The 22,789-nt window shown below is 37.8% G+C and overlaps 1 protein-coding gene across 1 annotated transcript in view; it reads right to left on the minus strand.

Annotated features, from left to right (window-relative positions):
* The window catches only part of PTPN12 (protein tyrosine phosphatase non-receptor type 12), a 330,655-nt gene that overhangs the window by 71,414 nt on the left and 236,452 nt on the right, over nucleotides 1-22,789 (minus strand). The window contains exons 7-11 of the mRNA XM_053719169.1: nucleotides 12,001-12,143; nucleotides 10,840-10,906; nucleotides 10,563-10,640; nucleotides 9,533-9,628; nucleotides 8,912-8,988 (exon numbers count right to left, since the gene is read on the minus strand). Of these exons, the coding sequence (XP_053575144.1) occupies nucleotides 8,912-8,988; nucleotides 9,533-9,628; nucleotides 10,563-10,640; nucleotides 10,840-10,906; nucleotides 12,001-12,143 (461 nt within the window). The remainder of the gene's footprint in view (nucleotides 1-8,911; nucleotides 8,989-9,532; nucleotides 9,629-10,562; nucleotides 10,641-10,839; nucleotides 10,907-12,000; nucleotides 12,144-22,789) is intronic.

A 22,789-nucleotide genomic window follows, 5' to 3' on the forward strand; every position in this document is an offset into this window, starting at 1 on the left:
TCTCTGAGACAGAATCCTCTGAACCAGAAGAATCATCAGAATCAGAATGATGATGTTCATTTAAAAATTCATCTGTAGGGAGAGAAGTTTTAAAAGATTTTTTATGTTTACTAGAAGGAGAAATAACAGACATAGCCTTCTTGATGGATTCAGAAACAAAATCTCTTATGTTATTAGGAACATTCTGCACCTTAGATGTTGAAGGAACTGCAACAGGCAATGGTACTTTACTAAAGGAAATATTATCTGCATTAACAAGTTTGTCATGACAATTAATACAAACAACAGCCGGAGGAATAGCTACCAAAAGTTTACAGCAGATACACTTAGCTTTGGTAGGTCCAGATGTGAGACATCTTGCAATATGTAAGAGAAAAAACAACATATAAAGCAAAATTGATCAAATTCCTTAAATGACAGTTTCAGGAATGGGAAAAAATGCCAAAGAACAAGCTTCTAGCAACCAGAAGCAATGAAAAATGAGACTTAAATAATGTGGAGACAAAAGCGACGCCCATATTTTTTTAGCGCCAAATAAGACGCCCACATTATTTGGCGCCTAAATGCTTTTGGCGCCAAAAATGACGCCACTTCCGGAACGCCGACACTTTTGGCGCAAAATAACATCAAAAAATGACGCAACTTCCGGCGACACGTATGACGCCAGAAACGGAAAAGATTTTTTGCGCCAAAAAAGTCAGCGCCAAGAATGACGCAATAAAATGAAGCATTTTCAGCCCCCGCGAGCCTAACAGCCCACAGGGAAAAAAAGAGTCAAATTTTTGAAGGTAAGAAAAAATGATTAATTCAAATGCATTATCCCAAATATGAAACTGACTGTCTGAAAATAAGGAATGTTGAACATTCTGAGTCAAGGCAAATAAATGTTTGAATACATATATTTAGAACTTTATAAACAAAGTGCCCAACCATAGCTTAGAGTGTCACAGAAAATAAGATTTACTTACCCCAGGACACTCATCTACATGTTTGTAGAAAGCCAAACCAGTACTGAAACGAGAATCAGCAGAGGTAATGGTATATATAAGAGTATATCGTCGATCTGAAAAGGGAGGTAAGAGATGAATCTCTACGACCGATAACAGAGAACCTATGAAATAGACCCCGTAGAAGGAGATCACTGCATTCAAATAGGCAATACTCTCCTCACATCCCTCTGACATTCACTGCACGCTGAGAGGAAAACCGGGCTCCAACTTGCTGCGGAGCGCATATCAACGTAGAATCTAGCACAAACTTACTTCACCACCTCCATAGGAGGCAAAGTTTGTAAAACTGAATTGTGGGTGTGGTGAGGGGTGTATTTATAGGCATTTTGAGGTTTGGGAAACTTTGCCCCTCCTGGTAGGAATGTATATCCCATACGTCACTAGCTCATGGACTCTTGCTAATTACATGAAAGAAAAAAGCTTTCATGATTCATACAAAGCATTTACTGCAGTTATCAAATTTACTTTGTCTTCTTAGTATCCTTTGTTGAGAAGTATATCTAGATAAGCTCAGGATCAGCACTGAGAGCTAGTGGGTAATTGCTGGCTACAAATATATGTATTTTTAACCAGATGTGGTTAACTAGCTCCCTGTAGCACATTGTTGCTCTAGAGCTGATTTTAACTATGTGTTTAATCCATCTGCATAGGTTAAACACAGACCCAGAGTGGATAAAAATTAAAAATCAATGATATTTAATTTAAAGAAAAAAAAAAAATCAATTTCTTTTTTTATTTTAATCAGCTTTTTTGATTTAACTCTGATTATTTTAATTTAAATAGAATTTTTTTAATATATGTTTTTTTAAAGAACAATCTAAAGCTATTATTTAAAATAGATTATAGTCCAATGATTATTCATCCTGAAATAAGGATTAGTTTATAATTATGTAGCTGTAATGTTTAATTTTTTGGGGAAATTAATTCTATTAATCCATTCTGTAACAGAAGCCTCCGTTACTTTTGTACTTGGAGAGGACTGCAGGCCAGCCTCCTCCCTACCGACTATGGACCCTGGATTTTGACAGGATTCTGTGCATTCATGGGCACCTTTGCCGACCTCGTGAGCGAGCCTTGATGCCTACATAGAGAGCAGGTGGGACCGCTCTACGTCACAGTCTCCAAACCAGGAACTAGAAAGGGGGCAGAGGAAGGATTGTTAAGAAGTAGTAAATAAAATAAAAATGTATAAATATTTAGGAATACATTTCAAAAACCAAAAACCTAGCAACTATAATATATAGCCTATGTGTGTTTAGAATTTGTATAGCCTTAACTTTACCACTTTAAATGCTGTCCAAAAAACAGCCTTATCCTGATAAAAAAATAAAAATCAGATAAGGAGACTCACAAGAAAGAGCAGACAATTCTGAAACTCTTCTAGCAGAATAGCCAACAGAAATGACACTTTCCAAGAAAGAAGTTTAATGTCCAATGTATGCATAGGATCAAAAGGAGGAACTTGCAAAACTCTTAACACCAGGTTAAGATTCTACAGAGGAGAAATAGGCTTATCAACAGGTTTAATTCTAATCAAAGAATTACGAACACCAGGAAGACTAGCAATCTTTCTGTGAAAAAATATTGAAAGGGCAGAAATGTGTCCTTTCAAAGAACTGGCAGATAAACCCTTATCTAAACCATTCTGCAAAAACTGAAGGATCCAAGGAATTCTAAAAAAATGCAAGAAAAAAAACCATGATCTATACACCAGGAAATAAAGGTTTTCCAACCCTTGTGATAATTTTTTCTACAAAAAGGGTTACAATTCTTTATTAGAGTCTCAATTACAGAATCTGAGAAACCTCTATGTCTCAGAACTAAACGTTCGATTTCCATACCATCAAGTTTAGAGACTTAAGATCCGGATGGAAGAAAGGACATGGAGTCAGAAGGTCTGACCGTAGAGGAAGAGGTCAAGGAGGGCAACTGGACATCTGGACCAGATCTGCATACCAAATCCTGAGAGGCCATGCTAGAGCAATCAGGATTACAAAATACTTCTCTTGCTTTATCTTGGAAAATACTCTGGGAAGAAGAACCATAGGAGGAAATAAATAATCAGGCCGAAATAACCAAGGAACTACTAAAGCATACACTAAGAATGCTTGAGGACCTTTGGACCTCGCAAAGTACCTGGGAAGTTTGTTGTTCCAAAAACGCTAAAAGCCAAGGTATATATGGGGACTGTAATATCAGTTCAATAGGCCGGGTAATTATATCCAACACTAAAAAAGTATATATATGTATAAACGATATTAATCCAAAGTATGACTCTAAAAGAAAATGTGTACTCGAATAACAAGGGCGACGTAACGGTTTATATTATGAGAAACAATTTATTTAAAACAATGAATTTATAAACAATGTATCAAAGGGTGTTCATATCTAAAATAAACTGTATTTAAAAATTAGCTAGAATTCAGGGACGTCTCCCTTAAGTAGCAATATTAATAGCATTCATAGGACCTAAAAAAAATAGGTTAAAAGTGATCAGTACTTGCGTTTTTAAAGGTAGTAGCAACTTTAGAACAATTGTATGGATCCTTGGTTTTCCAATAGCACGTGAAAAAGGGCAATTTTATATGTTAGATAGGCGGCCGTGCTGTATACGGCTTGGTGTTACCGAATGGTACTGAATGCGTCTTTTTGTGCGGCTCCTACGTGACCGTTGTGACGTCACGTGTGATGATAGCGTACGGAGATCTCGTAGTAGCCCCTATTCCTCAATGCATGGGGAAGTCTATTTTTATATTTATATTTTTATATACTTGCATCTGTCCACAATTCAATATTGAATTTCACTTACACTTTAGTCCTCTCTTATACCCTTGCTTTTAGCGCTTAACTTTTTCTAATATATTGTTATCACTATTTTTGCTTTCCTGGAGGGTAATTCATAAGTTAAGCCGGGTCTCATACTTTGATGCTTATAATTTACTTCTTTACTGCAAGTTTGTTGTTCCAACAAGAGGCCATCAGGTCTATCTCTGATAGACCCCAAAGGTCCACAATCAGATTGAAGATATCGTGATGAAGAGACAACTCCCCTGGATGAAAAGACAGACAACTGTGAAAGTCTGCTTTCCAATTGTTCACTCCTGGAATGTGAACTGCAGAAATAAGGCAAGAATTGGCTTCTGCCCAAGAGAATTAATTAGAGATACTTCCCTAATTGCCAGGGAACTGTGAGTTCCCTCTGATGATTGACAGAAGACTCCCTTTTTCAACGGAAGCCGAGCTTGAAGGGTCCTTAAAATTGTACATAGTTCTAGACATTGATTGGCAGCCTCGCCTCCCAAGCATCCCAAACCCCCTGTGCTGTCAGAAACCTCCAAACTGCTCCACAACCTGAAAGACTTGCATCTGTGGTGATCAACAGACCAGGTAGGAAAAGCAAAAGAAGCCCCCTGAATAATGGAAACCTCACCATCTGAAGATACCACAGTCATTATGCCCAGTATCAGGACACTCATTACTAGTAGAAGGAAACATTTGAACTGACCTTTTACGTTTGTTTAACGGTGGAAGGGCAGCCAATACCTTAATAATTGCAGAATTAAATTATTCATAGCTGGAGGTATTCCGTCAGCATCTTCCTGTAATGGACAGTAGTTGCATTACTACCCTGAGAAACATTTGAAACAGATTGATCAGCATGCATGTGGTAACAAATCTAAACATGAGTCACATAAATTAGCAGAAGGAGGAACTTCAGTTATTTTACAATAAACACACATAATTATTGGTATAAAGGTGTACAGGAGACTCAATTTCTAGGGTAAATTTAGGGACAGATTTTTGCTGCTCCATAATAGCAAAAACCAAAAGCAATGCAAAAGTACTATATAAAAAACACCCCCTTTAAGCAACCTATTGAGGAAAGGGAAACCTATACCCCCCTTCATAAAACTAGCATGCAGAAAAAACTAAGCATGCTCTGCCAAGCCAGACACAGGCTGTGTGCGCCAAAAAAACCCTAACAAACTACTATTTAAATAGACTAAAGCGAGCCAAAAAGCAAACCTGAGTGCAACCGTGCCGTGAGCTAACATGACACGCAAAAGGGAACATGCCGACGTGCACTAACCCAGACAAAACATTAAAACCAAGGAGCCAATAACGGTACAGAAAAAAAAGGCGTGATAACCCGAGGAGCATATATCAGTGTCAAGATCCCGGCACACGAAAACTAAAAGCAAGCCAAAAAATATGCACGCAAAAATCAAGGGCAATAGTAAATCTGTCAAAGGGCCATATATCTAAAACAATATATATATATAGATAAACGTTTAAACATATACAAGTGCCCATAAATAAAGCTATATGAGCGAGTGTCTATATATAGAATAAAAACATACTTACCCATAGACAACCATCCACTAACAAGCCAGTAGTAGACAGCCAAAACAGTACTGAAACTTATCAACAGTGGTAGTGGAGATAGGAGTATAACGTAGATCTGTAAAGGGAGGCAGAAGATAAGTCCCTACAACCGAATTTACAGAGGGAATTTGAAAGATTTCCCATGAGGCAAAACAATTGTATCAGACCATAATCCAAAAACATCCCTCTGACAAGCACTTTACTCTGAGGGGAACAGGGCTTCAATGTAAACTTAAAAGACAGTCAACACTAAAATTGTTATGGTTTAAAAAGTTATATAACGCCTTTACTACCCATTCCCCAGCTTTGCATAGCCAACTTTCTTATATTAATATACTTTATAACTCTCAAACCTCTAAATGTCTGCCTGTTTCTAAGCCACTATAGACAGCCTCTTATCACATGCTTTTTTATTTGCTTTTCACAACAGGAGACTGCTAGTTTTTGTGGCCCATATAGATAACATTGTGCTCACGCCCGTGGGTTCTGCACAACACAGTAAAACATTTTGAGTTGACTGTCCCTTTAAGACCCCCTGAAGAACATTGCACATCTTCATTCTTTGACCACCTCCAACAGAAGCAAAGTAAAGATTGAGGTATATGAAGTAAGAGGGATTTTATATAGCTCTTCAGGTATGGGAATCTTTGCCTCCTCCTAGCCGTAGAGAAGTAATTCCCATGAGTAAAGGAATGTGGACTCTCACCACCAGAATATGAAAAAGATAGAGATTGAAATTTCCAGTGGTCCACTGGTCCAGGGGGACACAGCAGTCTGACGAGTTAGAAATTTTACTTTTTCCTATATTTAATATCGAGTGGACTAGTAACTTTTTCCCTCCGACTAGTGAATCATAGTGAAACTTTTCCCACACACACACATTGTGTAGGTATTACCCTCAGATGGGAGGGTAATCCCTACACTACAGCAAGTATTAACCGTAGCATCTTACCGAGTATTCTTAATTGCAGAGAATTTTAGAAATATGGGAGCAGCCTTTTAATTCCAAAAACCAATGGCAAAGCCATGAATGTCTGCTATTTATGAACAAAGTGGATTCAAGAGAAGCTTCTGCAATCATTTGTCTCATGACTGCAGTAGTTGTGTGTAAATCATTTCATAAATATAAATATATATTTATATATATATAGTTTTGTGGGTTAATTGTGAGAATTTCGACAGTTCTGATATATAAATATCCCATTTTTTCATGATTTAGAAAGAGCATACAATTTTAAACAACTATTAAATTGACTTCTATTAACAAATGTGTGCCATTCTCTTTTTATCCTTTGTTGAAGGAGCAGCAATGCACTGCTGGTAGCAAAACACATCCCTCAACAAAGGATATTAAGAGAACAAAGCAAATCAAATAGAGGTAATTTGGAAAGTTGTTTAAAAGGATATGACATATGTAATATGAATCAAAGAAGAAAAAAAAAATGGGGTTTCATGCCCCTTAAGCCTAATTCTGTTTACACCTCAAAGGATACAAAAAGAATGAAGTAAATTTGACAGCTGTTCAAAATTGCTTGTTCTACCTGAATCATTAAAGTTTAATTTTGCTTTACTTCCCCTTTAAACAGGCACGTAGCAAATACTAGATTTTGCTCTACATTTTAAAAATAATGACAACTGGATTTTAGGATTAAAAAAAAAAAAAAAAAACCATTTATCAAATGTTCTTTCTAAAAATAAAAATATACTGGAAAAGTAATTTTATTTTCCCACCCATTAATCAAATGTTCTTAAAAAAACAAAACAAAAAAAAAAACACACTGAAGTTGTTTTACTTTCCCACCCATTTATCAAAATGTTTTTTCAAAAAAATAAGGAGAACAGTGAATTTTTAAGTACAAAACATTGCACAAGAGCAAATCGGTAATCACCCAGATTTACAAGGTAACTGTGGAAAAGTCTCCAGTCTTTCTTGAGTTGGATTACAGAAACAATTGCACAAGTTTAACCCATTTAAAACTAAAGTGTCACTAGTTCATACAGGTCCTGGGAGAATGGTCTCCTTTCCGGGTACTACAACACTCAGGAAAACTATAGTGGAAGCTTAGTAACTGACATTCTATCAATCAACATATTAACCTCTTTAATGAATGTGAGCAAAGAAAAGACGCCTAACACTAAAAAATACAATAAATCCATATGTGAAAGAGTTAATAGAGAAAATGACTGCATGAATTGGAAGCCACACCATGCTTGGAACAATGATAGGCCAAATGCACACAAAAATGTTATGTGTACAAAGAACTGAATTGAGTAAAGCTTTACAGGGCTACTGGCAACTACCCAATGAGAAACCCTCAAATAATTCGGAATTTTCAGCAATACAGCATAGGGTTTTAACATCAAACAAAAGAACTATTGCCAGAGTTAAGGAATGTGACCATCAAGCCTAAAATAGAAGCAACGCATAACTTTATTCCGGGAAGCTAAAATGGTTAGGCTGAACCATTGAAAACAATGACTGTGACAATGTGTTGGCATTTTAATATTTTCAATAAAGCTCCTTCAACTAGATCTGTAAATCCATAAGTAACAGGTTGGCAACTAAATCTATTTTTCCTACAGTCCATGCTGATCAGAGCATAACGAAACCGAGGGGGCTCAGGCTTTTAGGGCTGCAGTTTCAACTCAGAATAAATGATAAAGAAAGCAAGAATTAAGTGCCCTTTATATAAAAATAAAAATTGGAGCATGTATTGCTGAGAAACATTTTAACAGGAACATACGAATAGCTGTATTTAAAAAACAAAAAACTTGCCAATGACTAATTTACATGATAGTTTTACACCAGATACCAGTCTTACACACCTGGGTCTTAAAAAAATCATCTAGATCCCAGAGGCAATCACCTATTGCCAGGAATTGGGGGGAAAACAGGCCACTCCAAGTTGGGTAGGGGTTATTGATTTTATAGATTATATAAGAAATATAGAGAAATAGGTCTTCCAGACTAAACTACAGTTGGACTTTTTTTTTATTGAGGTAACTGAACCGCGATTTTCACTAAACCCAAAGTTGATTACTATTCTATGATTTGGGACATTGCTTCTTGCAGTTTTTTTCAGGGTTGTTTAAGGATGGGGTGAGGATTCCCACCCTCCTCTCCCTTTTGCTCCCCTCTATTTTTGCCTTGTATGATCACATGTAAGTTGGACACTTCGTGCCTTTAGATAGATCTAGGCATGTTTATTTAATTGTAGAGAATGTACTTGTTATATATAACTAGTGTCTTGTATATTCTTTATACTTCTGTGTTTTATGTTTGCTGACAATTTCAATAAAAATATGAGCATAATGAATAGTCAGGATTCGCTGTCTGCATCAGTGTGGAAGAACAAACAAGGAGATAATACAGAGTTTGAGCTAGAAGTGTTTTTAAGGAAAGAATAAATAAAAAGGATAATAGATCCCTAATTTTGAGGAATATTTACAGCTTATTAGTATGTTTTTTTGCAATCAGCATTTAAAACCAACACTACAGTGTATTAAATACTTGCCTCCGTGTTCGTGGTGGTTTTGGTGGGGGGGAGTCTGTTTTATCATTCTCCAGTGTGCTGATGGCAACGTTTTCATCCTAAAAATAATAAATGCTTTAGAATGGCTTCATTACTGTAGTAAAAAGTAATTGTCGCATTGGAAGCATGAGCCGTAAGTAGAATTAGCAGTAATTATTAGTGGAGAACATAATTGAGATTAAAAACTACCATCAGGCAGGGTCATAAAGCAGTACCTAGTGTGTAGCTCGAGTAAAACAGATCTGCTTTAGTATGTCATATAAAAGCACAAGTAATTGGCATTATGCTGGCTTGTATGTTTCTGCTCATTAATATGACAAAGCGATGAATGCACCCTACAAAACAATCGAGATGTATTGCTTAATATTCTTAGGGAAATTGTAACAAATCTGTTGTACACAATTTGTTGTTGTTTATCAACCATGAAAGAGTAAATTTCAGATTTAATGTAGGTCTGCTGTGCAAGCCCCAAATTTGCTCTTGGGTTTATAGACAGAATGGGAAGGCTTTGAGGCGGTTCTGCACCTGATGACTGTACCAGATTACAAGCTGTTCTGAATTACTGTCATAAGCTTTGTAATTGTACAATTACTGCATACATACCAAGCCATCAACAATCTTTGTGTTTTCACTTTCATACACTTGAAGTTGCTTCTCAAATAGCTGGGCTATTGCACGGTGCACAAGTTCGTATTGCTCCTACAAAGCATATATACATTTTAAAAGCAATTGTGCCTTGAATAAACATTCAAAAACATTTTTCCCCATTTATGTTGGGTCTGATCTAATGTACATCAACAACCCACTGCCTTTTTGCCAATTCATACTTTTCTATAATCACTTTCAGTCTTACAAAATAGGTAGCAGGGCAGCTGTATCGAAAGCAAGTATTACTTAGTATCACTGATACCCACCCATATTCTACAAGGGTACCCTTACAGAAAATGAATAAACTGTAGCCACCAATCAGCAAGCGCTACCCAGGTGCTGAACCAAAAATGGGACGGCTCCTAAGCTTACATTTCTTCTTACATGCTTACATTCAAATAAAGACACCAAGGGGTCAATTTATTAAAGTCTGGCGGACATGATACACTGTAGCGTATCATGTCCGCCAGACATGGCTGAATGTGGACAGCATACGCTGTCCATATTCAGCATTGCACAAGCAGTTCTAGTGAACTGCTTGTGCAATACCGCCACCTGCAGATTTGCAACCAATCGGCCACTAGCAGGGGGTGTCAATCAGCTCGATTGTATAGGATTGGGCAGATTGCTGTACGCAGCCTCAGAGGTGGCGTATGAGTTAAGGAGCAGCGGTCTACAGACCGCTGCTTCTTAACTCCTGTTTCCGGCGAGCCTAAAGGCTCATGCGGAAAAAGGGTGAATTGGCCCAATTTGGCCAATAATAAGTTGACCCCCAAGAGAATGAAGAAAAAAATTATATTAGGACTAAATTAGAAAGTTGCTTAAAATTGCATGCTCTATCTGAATCATGAAAGTTGAATTTGAATTTTGACTAGACTATCCCTTTAACGCTTCTAGTTATTTCAAAGCTTTTGAAGTATGTATAGGCTAACAAATATTGCGGATAATTCCGTATACTTCATGTTGCTTTGTAGTTTGTATATACCTTTGTTTGTACAGCTGAATGCCTTTGTGTTCTCATTTCTTGAATTAACTTGAAAACATCAAAGTCTTCTGGTATCCTCTAACAAGAAGAAAATAAAGCACACTAAAACAGAGGTCCTTTTTATTCCACTTCATAATTTGCGAAGAGTTCACAGAACTCACATAAAGACAGTTTACAGATTTGGAATACATTTTCTGATACATAAAAATAATGTACAGAGGAAAAGAATAGTAATCACTGGAATGTAAGTCTACTTGACTTAGATTAGTTTCCTTACCCCAGCTTTCAGTAGATTCCATGTGTAATCTATGGCACATATTGCTCCTGTTCTTCCGCACCCTGCGCTGTGGAGACAACATTAGTGACATCACCCAAATCCCAATTTAATGTTCTCAAAAACTAACGTGAACTGAATAAAATTAGCTCAACAAAAGGAATGTAATCTGAATGCATATCAACGAATGTACTGAGTAGGATTTTATGGTCAGTGACGTCTTATGTAACAGTCCCTAGCGCAGAAGTGCATTCTACTTTCATTTAAAGGGACAGCATCCCCAAATGTTGAAGCACTTGAAAGTGATGCAGCATTGCTGTGAAAAGCCTACTTGAAAATATCACCTGAACATCTCTATGTAAAAAAAGATTTTTATCTCAAAGGTTCCTCAGTAGCCACATCCCCTTGTAAAGGGACTTTAAGCAGCAAATCATGATGCTAGTCCCAGGACTTTCAAGGGAGTGTGAATCTGGCATGTGCAGGCAGTGTCATGTTATTTCCCTCAGTTTAAGGAAGTTTACTATGAAATATCATGAGATTTCAGTAAAAGGAAAGAAGTATGACACCAGCACAGATGAAGCTGACTGAAGCTACCGCATATCAGCTCACACAGCACTTACTATTGTGAGCTGAAGAAATTTTGAGGTAAAATATCTTCCTTTTTTACAAAGATTCTCAGGTGAGATTTTCTAGTTATCATTTTACAGTTACATTGCATTACTTTCAAGTTTGCATATGAGTATTATGTCCCTTTAATATATATTAAAATCTGTGTCCTAACAATTGTATACACCATTGGAATTTAGTATTTAATGGAAGATTATTTGCGAACAGTTTGCCTCAGACAAGCCATAAGCAGTACAAGTTCGTTTCCATTACTGCTGCAAAGTTTAGCATAGATCTTTGGTAATAAACTTTGCAAGAAATTGCAGCCCAAAAGGAAGACTAACATTTTAACAAAGCTTTAGGATTACTTGATACATAAACTAATTTGCCTCTATTTTCTGCATTTGAATAATGGTTTAACTTTTTTTTATGTACTTTTTTTTTCTCTTTAATTCTATTTAACATTAATTTCAGTAGATGCAGAATTCCCAGCTCTACATTAGCCGATTGAACTGATGCACACAGGAATCCATAATACACACAGCACATAAGGTATACCTGCAATGAATGCATATAGGTACATCTTCATGAGACTGGTAGTCTCGCATTAAGTTGATCATGTCCAAAATGGAATCAAATGATGAGGGAACATCGTGATCCGGCCAGTTGATATAGTGAAACTGATGAATCCTGCGAGATTCCTAGAATAATAATGTGAGGAGTTACCAACAGCTTTAGCAGAATTAATCTGATGCAGATGTGTTTATACATAAACATGATCAGAGAACTACAAGAGGAAGTTTTTTTTTCCCAATGGTCAAACTGCGCCTCTCTCTTGCCTTATTTACAGGAGCCAATACGGGCTTGTTATTAGAGCAAAACAAGACTTGTCTATCATTTGTTAAAGGGACAGTCTACACCAGAATTTTTATTGTTTTAAAAGATAGATAATCCCTTTATTACCCATTTCCCAGTTTTGCATAACCAACAGTTATAATAATATACTTTTAACCTCTGTGATTATCTTGCATCTAAGCCTCTGCAAACTGCCCCTTTTTTTCAGTTCTTTTGACAAACTTGCAGTCTAGCCAATCAGTGCCTGCTCCCAGATTACTTCACGTGCACAGTGTTATCTATATGAAATATGTGAACTAACACCCTCTAGTGGTGAAAAACTGTTAAAATGCAATCTGAAAGAGGTGGGCTTCAAGGTCTAAGAAATTAGCATATGAACCTCCTAGGTTAAGCTTTCAACTAAGAATACCAAGAGAACAAAGCAAAATTGATGTAAAAAGTAAATTGGAAAATTGTTTAAAATTACATGCCCTAGCTGAATCATGAAAGTTTATTTTGGCCTAGACTGTCCCTTTAACAAAATCTCCACCAATTAAAGAACATGTATGTAGTAGTGATGTCTGCAGTGTGTACTTCCATTTTCAGAAGTGAAAACCAACAATATTCAGACTGAAATTACAGTAAAAGGTAGTAAAATAAAAAAGTTGGAGAAGCCAATTCAAACTTGTTACTAGAATCTGCATTTTCAATTCTCAGAATTGGAAAATCAACAAATGTAATTACATGAAAATGGTGAAATAAGAGTCTCACAGATAATCCAAATGAACTTGTAGCATCACAAAGCTAGTGGAGTTTATAATCTTAATTAATCATTAAAAAGGGACATTTTTAAATAACATAATTTATGTAAGAACTTACCTGATAAATTCATTTCTTTCATATTAACAAGAGTCCATGAGCTAGTGACGTATGGGATATACATTCCTACCAGGAGGGGCAAAGTTTCCCAAACCTTAAAATGCCTATAAATACACCCCTCACCACACCCACAAATCAGTTTAACGAATAGCCAAGAAGTGGGGTGATAAGAAAAAGTGCGAAGCATATAAAATAAGGAATTGGAATAATTGTGCTTTATACAAAAAAATCATAACCACCACAAAAAAGGGTGGGCCTCATGGACTCTTGTTAATATGAAAGAAATGAATTTATCAGGTAAGTTCTTACATAAATTATGTTTTCTTTCATGTAATTAACAAGAGTCCATGAGCTAGTGACGTATGGGATAATGACTACCCAAGATGTGGATCTTTCCACACAAGAGTCACTAGAGAGGGAGGGATAAAATAAAGACAGCCAATTCCTGCTGAAAATAATCCACACCCAAAATAAAGTTTAACAAAAAACATAAGCAGAAGATTCAAACTGAAACCGCTGCCTGAAGAACTTTTCTACCAAAAACTGCTTCAGAAGAAGAAAATACATCAAAATGGTAGAATTTAGTAAAAGTATGCAAAGAAGACCAAGTTGCTGCTTTGCAGATCTGGTCAACCGAAGCTTCATTCCTAAACGCCCAGGAAGTAGATACTGACCTAGTAGAATGAGCTGTAATTCTTTGAGGCGGAGTTTTACCCGACTCAACATAGGCAAGATGAATTAAAGATTTCAACCAAGATGCCAAAGAAATGGCAGAAGCTTTCTGGCCTTTCCTAGAACCGGAAAAGATAACAAATAGACTAGAAGTCTTACGGAAAGATTTCGTAGCTTCACCACCTCCCTTGGAGGCAAAGTTTGTAAAACTGATTTGTGGGTGTGGTGAGGGGTGTATTTATAGGCATTTTAAGGTTTGGGAAACTTTGCCCCTCCTGGTAGGAATGTATATCCCATACGTCACTAGCTCATGGACTCTTGTTAATTACATGAAAGAAATTTGTATAACAAATGTGATTAAATGGCTTTCATGTGGTTTACAAGCAAAGGTACAAACATCTGCATGGTTTTAAAGTTATTGTTTGATTTGCACTAGACACAAAAATCGAGTAATGTGAAGACATTTGCTTGAATTACAGGTCTTTTATTAATAATCATGAAAACGGGGATGGCTTGAAGTATCTGAAGGCAAATGGAGTATCTTTTTAAATCTAGATGTATGCGCAGTACTAAAGCAAGTTGGGGGATGAGACACAATTTCACACATCCGATTACAACATGACTGACAAAGTTTTCCAATTTTTTTTTTACTTCCTCAAATAGATTACAGCAACATTTCCCAAGCGACACAATCAATTTCTTGCTTCATTTTTAAAAATGTAACACTGTTTTAATGTATATATTTTTATATAAACATTAATGTTTCTGTATGGGGAAAAAAAGTTTTAGAGGGTAATTAAAGTCTGTTTAGTGTGCCTTTAAAAAAAATGTTTGTTAAAAGCTAAAAATCAAATATTAATTTTTCATGAAAGCTTTTGGTGCACAGCAGTAAGTACACACTGTGTCTTATAGCAAAACCCCCCAACTCTGTACTCTAGTGGCTTCATACCCTGCATAGCCACCACATTCTTAACAAGGCAGGTGGTACAGCCAACCAGGAACCTCATGGAAAACAGCAAACCATGCTCTAGACTACATACCCCATTTACCTATTTTAAATTGAAGCTGTTTCTTACAGACCTATCATTCTTCTTGAATGTCAAATGAAGCTAATATAGAAAAAACATAATGCCTTTCTTTCATACAGGTGGTGACTCTACACAATCCTTTACTCTTGGGAATTACTCTTCTCAACCACAAGGAGGCGGAATCCTAAACCCCAAGAGCTATATAAAATCCCTCCACCATGCTTGTCAGTTGATATGAGGAGTTTGGCCATAATGCACAGTGACACAGTGTTTGTTCTGAAATGCTGTGTTTTGTTTTTACCAAACATCTCCACTTTGGTCTTGTCTGTCCAAAGGACATTGTTCCAGAAGTCTTGTGGTTTGTTCAGATGCAACTTTGCAAACCTAAGTCATGCTGCCATGTTATTTTTAGAGAGAAGAGGCTTTCTCCCAGTGGCGTCACTAGGGGGGTGCGGGCCGCACCTGGGTGACACCCTCCAGGGGGTGACACAAAAAAACAAACAAACAAAAAAAAAACATAATTTATGTAAGAACTTACCTGATAAATTAATTTTTTTCATATTGGCAAGAGTCCATGAGCTAGTGACATATGGGATATACAATCCTACCAGGAGGGGCAAAGTTTCCCAAACCTCAAAATGCCTATAAATACACCCCTCACCACACCCACAATTCAGTTTAACGAATAGCCAAGCAGTGGGGTGAAAAAGAAAGGAGTAGAAAGCATCAACAAAGGAAATTTGGAAATAATTGTGCTTTATACAAAAAAATCATAACCACCATAAAAAGGGTGGGCCTCATGGACTCTTGCTAATATGAAAGAAATGAATTTATCAGGTAAGTTATTACATAAATTATGTTTTCTTTCATGTAATTGGCAAGAGTCCATGAGCTAGTGACATATGGGATATCAATACCCAAGATGTGGAGTCTTCCACTCAAGAGTCACTAGAGAGGGAGGGAATAAAATAAAAACAGCCATATTCTGCTGAGAAAATAATCCACAACCCAAAAATAAGTTTATTTTCACTTTTGAAAGAAAAAAACAAATCAAAAAGCAGAAGAATAAAACTGAAACAGCTGCCTGAAGAACTTTTCTACCAAAAACTGCTTCCGAAGAAGCAAATACATCAAAATGGTAGAATTTAGTAAATGTATGCAAAGAGGACCAAGTGGCTGCTTTGCCAATCTGATTAACTGAAGCTTCATTCTTAAAAGCCCATGAAGTAGAGACTGATCTAGTAGAATGAGCTGTAATTCTCTGAGGCAGGGTTTGACCCGACTCCAAATAAGCTTGATGAATCAAAAGTTTCAACCAAGAAGCCAAGGAAATAGCAGAAGCTTTCTGACCTTTCCTAGGACCAGAAAATAAAACAAATAGACTGGAAGTCTTCCTGAAAATTTTAGTAGCTTCCACATAATATTTCAAAGCTCTTACCACATCCAAAGAATGTAAGGATCTCTCCAAAGAATTCTTAGGATTAGGACATAAAGAAGGGACAACAATTTCTCTACTAATGTTGTTAGAATTCACAACCTTAGGTAAAAATTGAAAAGAAGTCCGCAAAACTGCCTTATCCTGATGAAAAATCAGAAAAGGAGACTCACAAGAAAGAGCAGATAGCTCAGAAACTCTTCTAGCAGAAGAAATAGCCAAAAGGAACAACACTTTCCAAGAAAGTAGTTTAATGTCCAAAGAATGCATAGGTTCAAATGGAGGAGCCTGTAAAGCCCTCAGAACCAAATTAAGACTCCAAGGAGGAGAAATTGGCTTAATGACAGGCTTAATACGAACTAAAGCCTGTACAAAACAGTGTATATCAGGAAGTATAGCACTTTTTCTGTGAAATAAAACAGAAAGAGCGGAGATTTGTCCTTTCAAGGAACTTGCAGACAAACCCTTATCCAAACCATCCTGAAGAAACTGCAAAATTCTAGGAATTCTAAAAGAATGCAAGGAGAATTTATGAGAAGAACACCATGAAATGTAAGTCTTCCAAACTCTATAATAAATCTTTCTAGAGACAGATTTACGAGCTTGTAACATAGTATTAATCACTGAATCAGAGAAACCTCTATGACTTAGACCTAAGCGTTCAATTTCCATACCTTCAAATTTAATGATTTGAGATCCTGATGGAAAAACTGACCTTGAGATAGTAGGTCCGGCCGTAACGGAAGTGGCCAAGGCGGGCAACTGGACATCTGAACCAGATCCGCATACCAAAACCTGTGAGGCGATGCTGGAGCCACCAGCAACACAAAAGACTGTTCCATGATGATTTTGGAAATCACTCTTGGAAGGAGAACTAGAGGCGGGAAAATGTAAGCAGGTTGATAACACCAAGGAAGTGTCAGCGCATCCACTGCTTCCGCCTGAACATCCCTGGACCTGGACAGGTATCTGGGAAGTTTCTTGTTTAGATGAGAGGCCATCAGATCTATCTCTGGAAGCCTCCACATCTGAACAATCTGAGAAAACACATCTGGATGGAGAGACCACTCCCCTGGATGTAAAGTCTGGCGGCTGAGATAATCCGCCTCCCAATTGTCTACACCTGGGATATGCACCGCAGAGATTAGACAGGAGCTGGATTCCGCCCAAGCAAGTATCCAAGATACTTCTTTGATAGCTTGGGGACTGAGTCCCACCCTGATGATTGACATAAGCCACAGTTGTGATATTGTCTGTCTGAAAACAAATGAATGGTTCTCTCTTTAGTAGAGGCCAGAACTGAAGAGCCCTGAGAATTGCACGGAGTTCTAAAATATTTATTGGTAATCTCGCCTCTTGAGATTTCCAAACCCCTTGTGCTGTCAGAGACCCCCAAACAGCTCCCCAACCTGAAAGACTCGCATCTGTTGTGATCACAGTCCAGGTTGGGTGAACAAAAGAAGCCCCTTGAACCAAACGATGGTGATCTACCCACCATGTCAGAGAGTGTCGTACATTGGGTTTCAAGGATATTAATTGTGATATCTTTGTATAATCCCTGCACCATTGATTCAGCATACAAAGCTGTAGAGGTCTCATGTGAAAACGAGCAAAGGGGATTGTGTCCGATGCTGCAGTCATGAGACCTAAAACTTCCATGCACATAGCCACTGAAGGGAATGACTGAGACTGAAGAAGCCGACATGCTGCGACCAATTTTAAACGTCTCTTGTCTGTTAGAGACAGAGTCATGGACACTGAATATATCTGGAAGCCTAAAAAGTTGACCCTTGTCTGAGGAATCAAGAAACTTTTTGGTAAATTGATCCTCCAACCATGTTTCCGACGGAACAACACTAGTTGATTTGTGTGAGATTCTGCAGTATGTAAAGACTGAGCTAGTACCAAGATATCGTCCAAATAAGGAAAAACCGCAATAACCTGTTCTCCGATTACAGATAGTAGGGCACCCAGAACCTTTGAAAATATTCTTGGAGCTGTTGCTAGGCCAAATGGAAGAGCAACAAATTGGTAATGCTTGTCTAGAAAAGAGAATCTCAGAAACTGATAGTGTTCTGGATGAATCGGAATATGAAGGTATGCATCCTGCAAGTCTATTGTGGACATATAATGTCCTTGCTGAACAAAAGGCAGAATAGTCCTTATAGTCACCATCTTGAAAGTTGGTACTCTTACATAACGATTCAAAATTTTCAGATCCAGAACTGGTCTGAACAAATTTTCTTTCTTTGGTACAATGAATAGGTTTGAATAAAACCCCAAACCTTGTTCCTGAGGAGGAACTGGCATGATTACCCCTGAAGACTCCAGGTCTGAAACACACTTCAGAAAAGCCTGAGCTTTTACTGGATTTACAGGAATGTGTGAGAGAAAAAATCTTCTCACAGGAGGTCTTACTTTGAATCCTATTCGATACCCTTGAGAGACAATGCTCTGAATCCAATGATTTTGGACAGATTTTATCCAAAAATCCTTGAAAAACCTTAATCTGCCCCCTACCAGCTGAGCTGGAATGAGGGCCGCACCTTCATGCGGACTTAGGGGCAGACTTTGGTTTACTAAATGGCTTGGATTTATTCCAATTTGAGGAAGGCTTCCAACTGGAAGCAGATTCCTTGGGAGGAGGATTGAGTTTTTGTTCCTTATTCTGACGAAAGGAAAGAAAACGGTTAGAAGCCTTAGATTTACCCTTAGGTTTTTTATCCTGAGGCAAAAAAAACATAATTTATGTAAGAGCTTACCTGATAAATTCATTTCTTTCATATTAGCAAGAGTCCATGAGCTAGTGACGTATGGGATATACATTCCTACCAGGAGGGGCAAAGTTTCCCAAACCTTAAAATGCCTATAAATACACCCCTCACCACACCCACAATTCAGTTTAACGAATAGCCAAGAAGTGGGGTGATAAGAAAAAAGTGCGAAAGCATATAAAATAAGGAATTGGAATAATTGTGCTTTATACAAAAAATCATAACCACCACAAAAAGGGTGGGTCTCATGGACTCTTGCTAATATGAAAGAAATGAATTTATCAGGTAAGCTCTTACATAAATTATGTTTTCTTTCATGTAATTAGCAAGAGTCCATGAGCTAGTGACGTATGGGATAATGACTACCCAAGATGTGGATCTTTCCACACAAGAGTCACTAGAGAGGGAGGGATAAAATAAAGACAGCCAATTCCTGCTGAAAATAATCCACACCCAAAATAAAGTTTAATGAAAAACATAAGCAGAAGATTCAAACTGAAACCACTGCCTGAAGTACTTTTCTACCAAAAACTACTTCAGAAGAAGAAAACACATCAAAATGGTAGAATTTAGAAAAAGTATGCAAAGAGGACCAAGTTGCTGCTTTGCAAATCTGATCAATCGAAGCTTCATTCCTAAACGCCCAGGAAGTAGAAACTTACCTAGTAGAATGAACTGTAATCCTTCGAGGCGGAATTTTACCCGACTCGACATAGGCATGATGAAATAAAGATTTCAACCAAGATGCCAAAGAAATGGCAGAAGCTTTCTGGCCTTTTCTAGAACCGGAAAAGATGACAAATAGACTAGAAGTCTTTCGGAAAGACTTAGTAGCTTAAACATAATAATACAAAGCTCTAACAGCATCCAAAGAATGCAATGATTTCTCCTTAGAATTCATAGGATTAGGACATAATGAAGGAACCACAATTTCTCTACTAAGGTTGGTAGAATTCACAACCTTAGGTAAAAAATTCAAAAGAAGTTCGCAGCACCGCCCTATCCTGATGAAAAATCAGAAAAGGAGACTCACAAGAAAGAGCAGATAATTCAGAGACTCTTCTGGCAGAAGAGATGGCCAAAGAAACAAAACTTTCCAAGAAAGTAATATAACGACCAAAGAATGCATGGGTTCAAAGGAGGAGCTTGAAAAGCCCCCAGAACCAACGAACCAAAGCTTGTACAAAACAATGAAATATCAGGAAGATTAGCAATCCTTCTGTGAAAAAAGAACAGAAAGAGCAGAGATTTGTCCTGTCAAGGAACTTGCGGACAAACCTTTATCTAAACCATCCTGAAGAAACTGAAAAATTCTTGGTATTCAAAAAGAATGCCAAGAAAAAATGATGAGAAAGACACTAAGAAATATAAGCCTTCCAGACTCTATAATATATCTCTCTAGATACAGATTTACGAGCCTGTCACATAGTATTAATCACAGAGTCAGAGAAACCTTCTTTGACCAAGAATCAAGCGTTCAAACTCCATACCTTAAAATTTAAGGATTTGAGATCCTGGTGGAAAAAAGGACCTTGCGACAGAAAGTCTGGTCTTAACGGAAGAGTCCACAGCTGGCAAGAGGCCATCCGGACAAGATCCGCATACCAAAACCTGTGAGGCCATGCTGGAGCTACCAGCAGGACAAACGAGCATTCCTTTAGAATCTTGGAGAATACTCTTGGAAGAAGAACTAGAGGCGGAAAGATATAAGCAGGATGATACTTCCAAGGAAGTGATAATGTATCCACTGCTTCCGCCCGAGGATCCCGGGATCTGGACAGATACCAGGGAAGTTTCTTGTTTAAATGAGAAGCCATCAGATCTATTTCTAGGAGTTCCCACATTTGAACAATCTGAAGAAATACCTCTGGGTGAAGAGACCATTCGCCCGGATGCAACGTTTGGCGACTGAGATAATCCGCTTCCCAATTGTCTATACCTGGGATATGAACCGCAGAGATTAGACAGGAGCTGGATTCCACCCAAACCAAAATTCGAGATACTTCTTTCATAGCCAGAGGACTGTGAGTCCCTCCTTGATGATTGATGTATGCCACAGCTGTGACATTGTCTATCTGAAAACAAATGAACAACTCTCTCTTCAGAAGAGGCCAAGACTGAAGAGCTCTGAAAATTGCACGGAGTTCAAAATATTGATCGGAAATCTCACCTCCTGAGATTCCCAAACCCCTTGTGCCATCAGAGACCCCCACACAGCTCCCCAACCTGTAAGACTTGCATCTGTTGAGATTATAGTCCAGGTCTGAAGAACAAAGAAGCCCCCTGAACTAAACGATGGTGAACTGTCCACCATGTCAGAGAGTGTCGTATAATCGGTTTGAAGATATTAATTGAGATATCTTTGTGTAATCCCTGCACCACTGGTTCAGCATACAGAGCTGAAGAGGTCGCATGTGAAAACGAGCAAAGGAGATCGCATCCGATGCGGCAGTCCTAAGACCTAAAATTTCCATGCATAAGACTACCAAAGGGAATGATTGTGACTGAAGGTTGTGACAAGCTGATATCAATGTTAAACTTCTCTTATCTGACAAGGACAGAGTCAAAGACACTGAATCTATCTGGAAACCTAAAAAGGTTACCCTTGTCTGAGGAAACAATGAACTGAATGGTAAATTGATCCTCCAACCATGATCTTGAAGAAACAACACAAGTCGATTCGTATGAGATTCTGCGAAAATGTGAAGACTGAGCAAGTACCAAGATATCGTCCAAATAAGGAAATACCAAAACCCTGTTCTCTGATTACAGACAGAAGGGCACCGAGAACCTTTGAAAAAATTCTTGGAGCTGACGCTAGGCCAAACGGTAGAGCCACAAAACTGGTAATGCTTGTCTAAAAAAAGAGAATCTCAGAAACTAAAAGTGATCTGGATGAATCGGAATATGCAGATATACATCCTGTAAATCTATTGTAGACATATAATGCCCTTGCTAAACAAAAGGCAGGATAGTCCTACAGTTACCATCTTGAATGTTGGTATCCTTACATAACGATTCAATATAGATAGATCCGGAACTGGTCTGAAGGAATTGACCTTCTTTGGTACAATGAAGAGATAGAATAAAACCCCAGCCCCTGTTCCAGAACTGGAACTGGCATAATTACTCCAGCCAACTCTAGATCTGAAACACATTTCAGAAATGCTGAGCCTTTGCTGTGTTTACTGGGACACGGGAAAGAAAAAAAACATAATTTATGCTTACCTGATAAATTTATTTCTCTTGTGGTGTATCCAGTCCACGGATCATCAATTACTTATGGGATATTAACTCCTCCCCAACAGGAAGTGCAAGAGGATTCACCCAGCAGAGCTGCTATATAGCTCCTCCCCTAACTGCCATTACCAGTCATTCGACCGAAAACATGCAGAGAAAGGAAAACCATAGGGTACAGTGGTGACTGTAGTTTAATGGAAAAATTACCTGCCTTAAAGTGACAGGGCGGGCCGTGGACTGGATACACTACAAGAGAAATAAATTTATCAGGTAAGCATAAATTATGTTTTCTCTTGTTAAGTGTATCCAGTCCACGGATCATCCATTACTTATGGGATACCAATACCAAAGCTAAAGTACACGGATGACGGGAGGGACAGGCAGGCTCTTTATACGGAAGGAACCACTGCCTGAAGAACCTTTCTCCCAAAAACAGCCTCCGAAGAAGCACAAGTGTCAAATTTGTAAAATTTGGAAAAAGTATG

The sequence above is a fragment of the Bombina bombina genome, chromosome 6 (assembly GCF_027579735.1).
Source record: "Bombina bombina isolate aBomBom1 chromosome 6, aBomBom1.pri, whole genome shotgun sequence".
Lineage (NCBI taxonomy): Eukaryota > Metazoa > Chordata > Amphibia > Anura > Bombinatoridae > Bombina > Bombina bombina.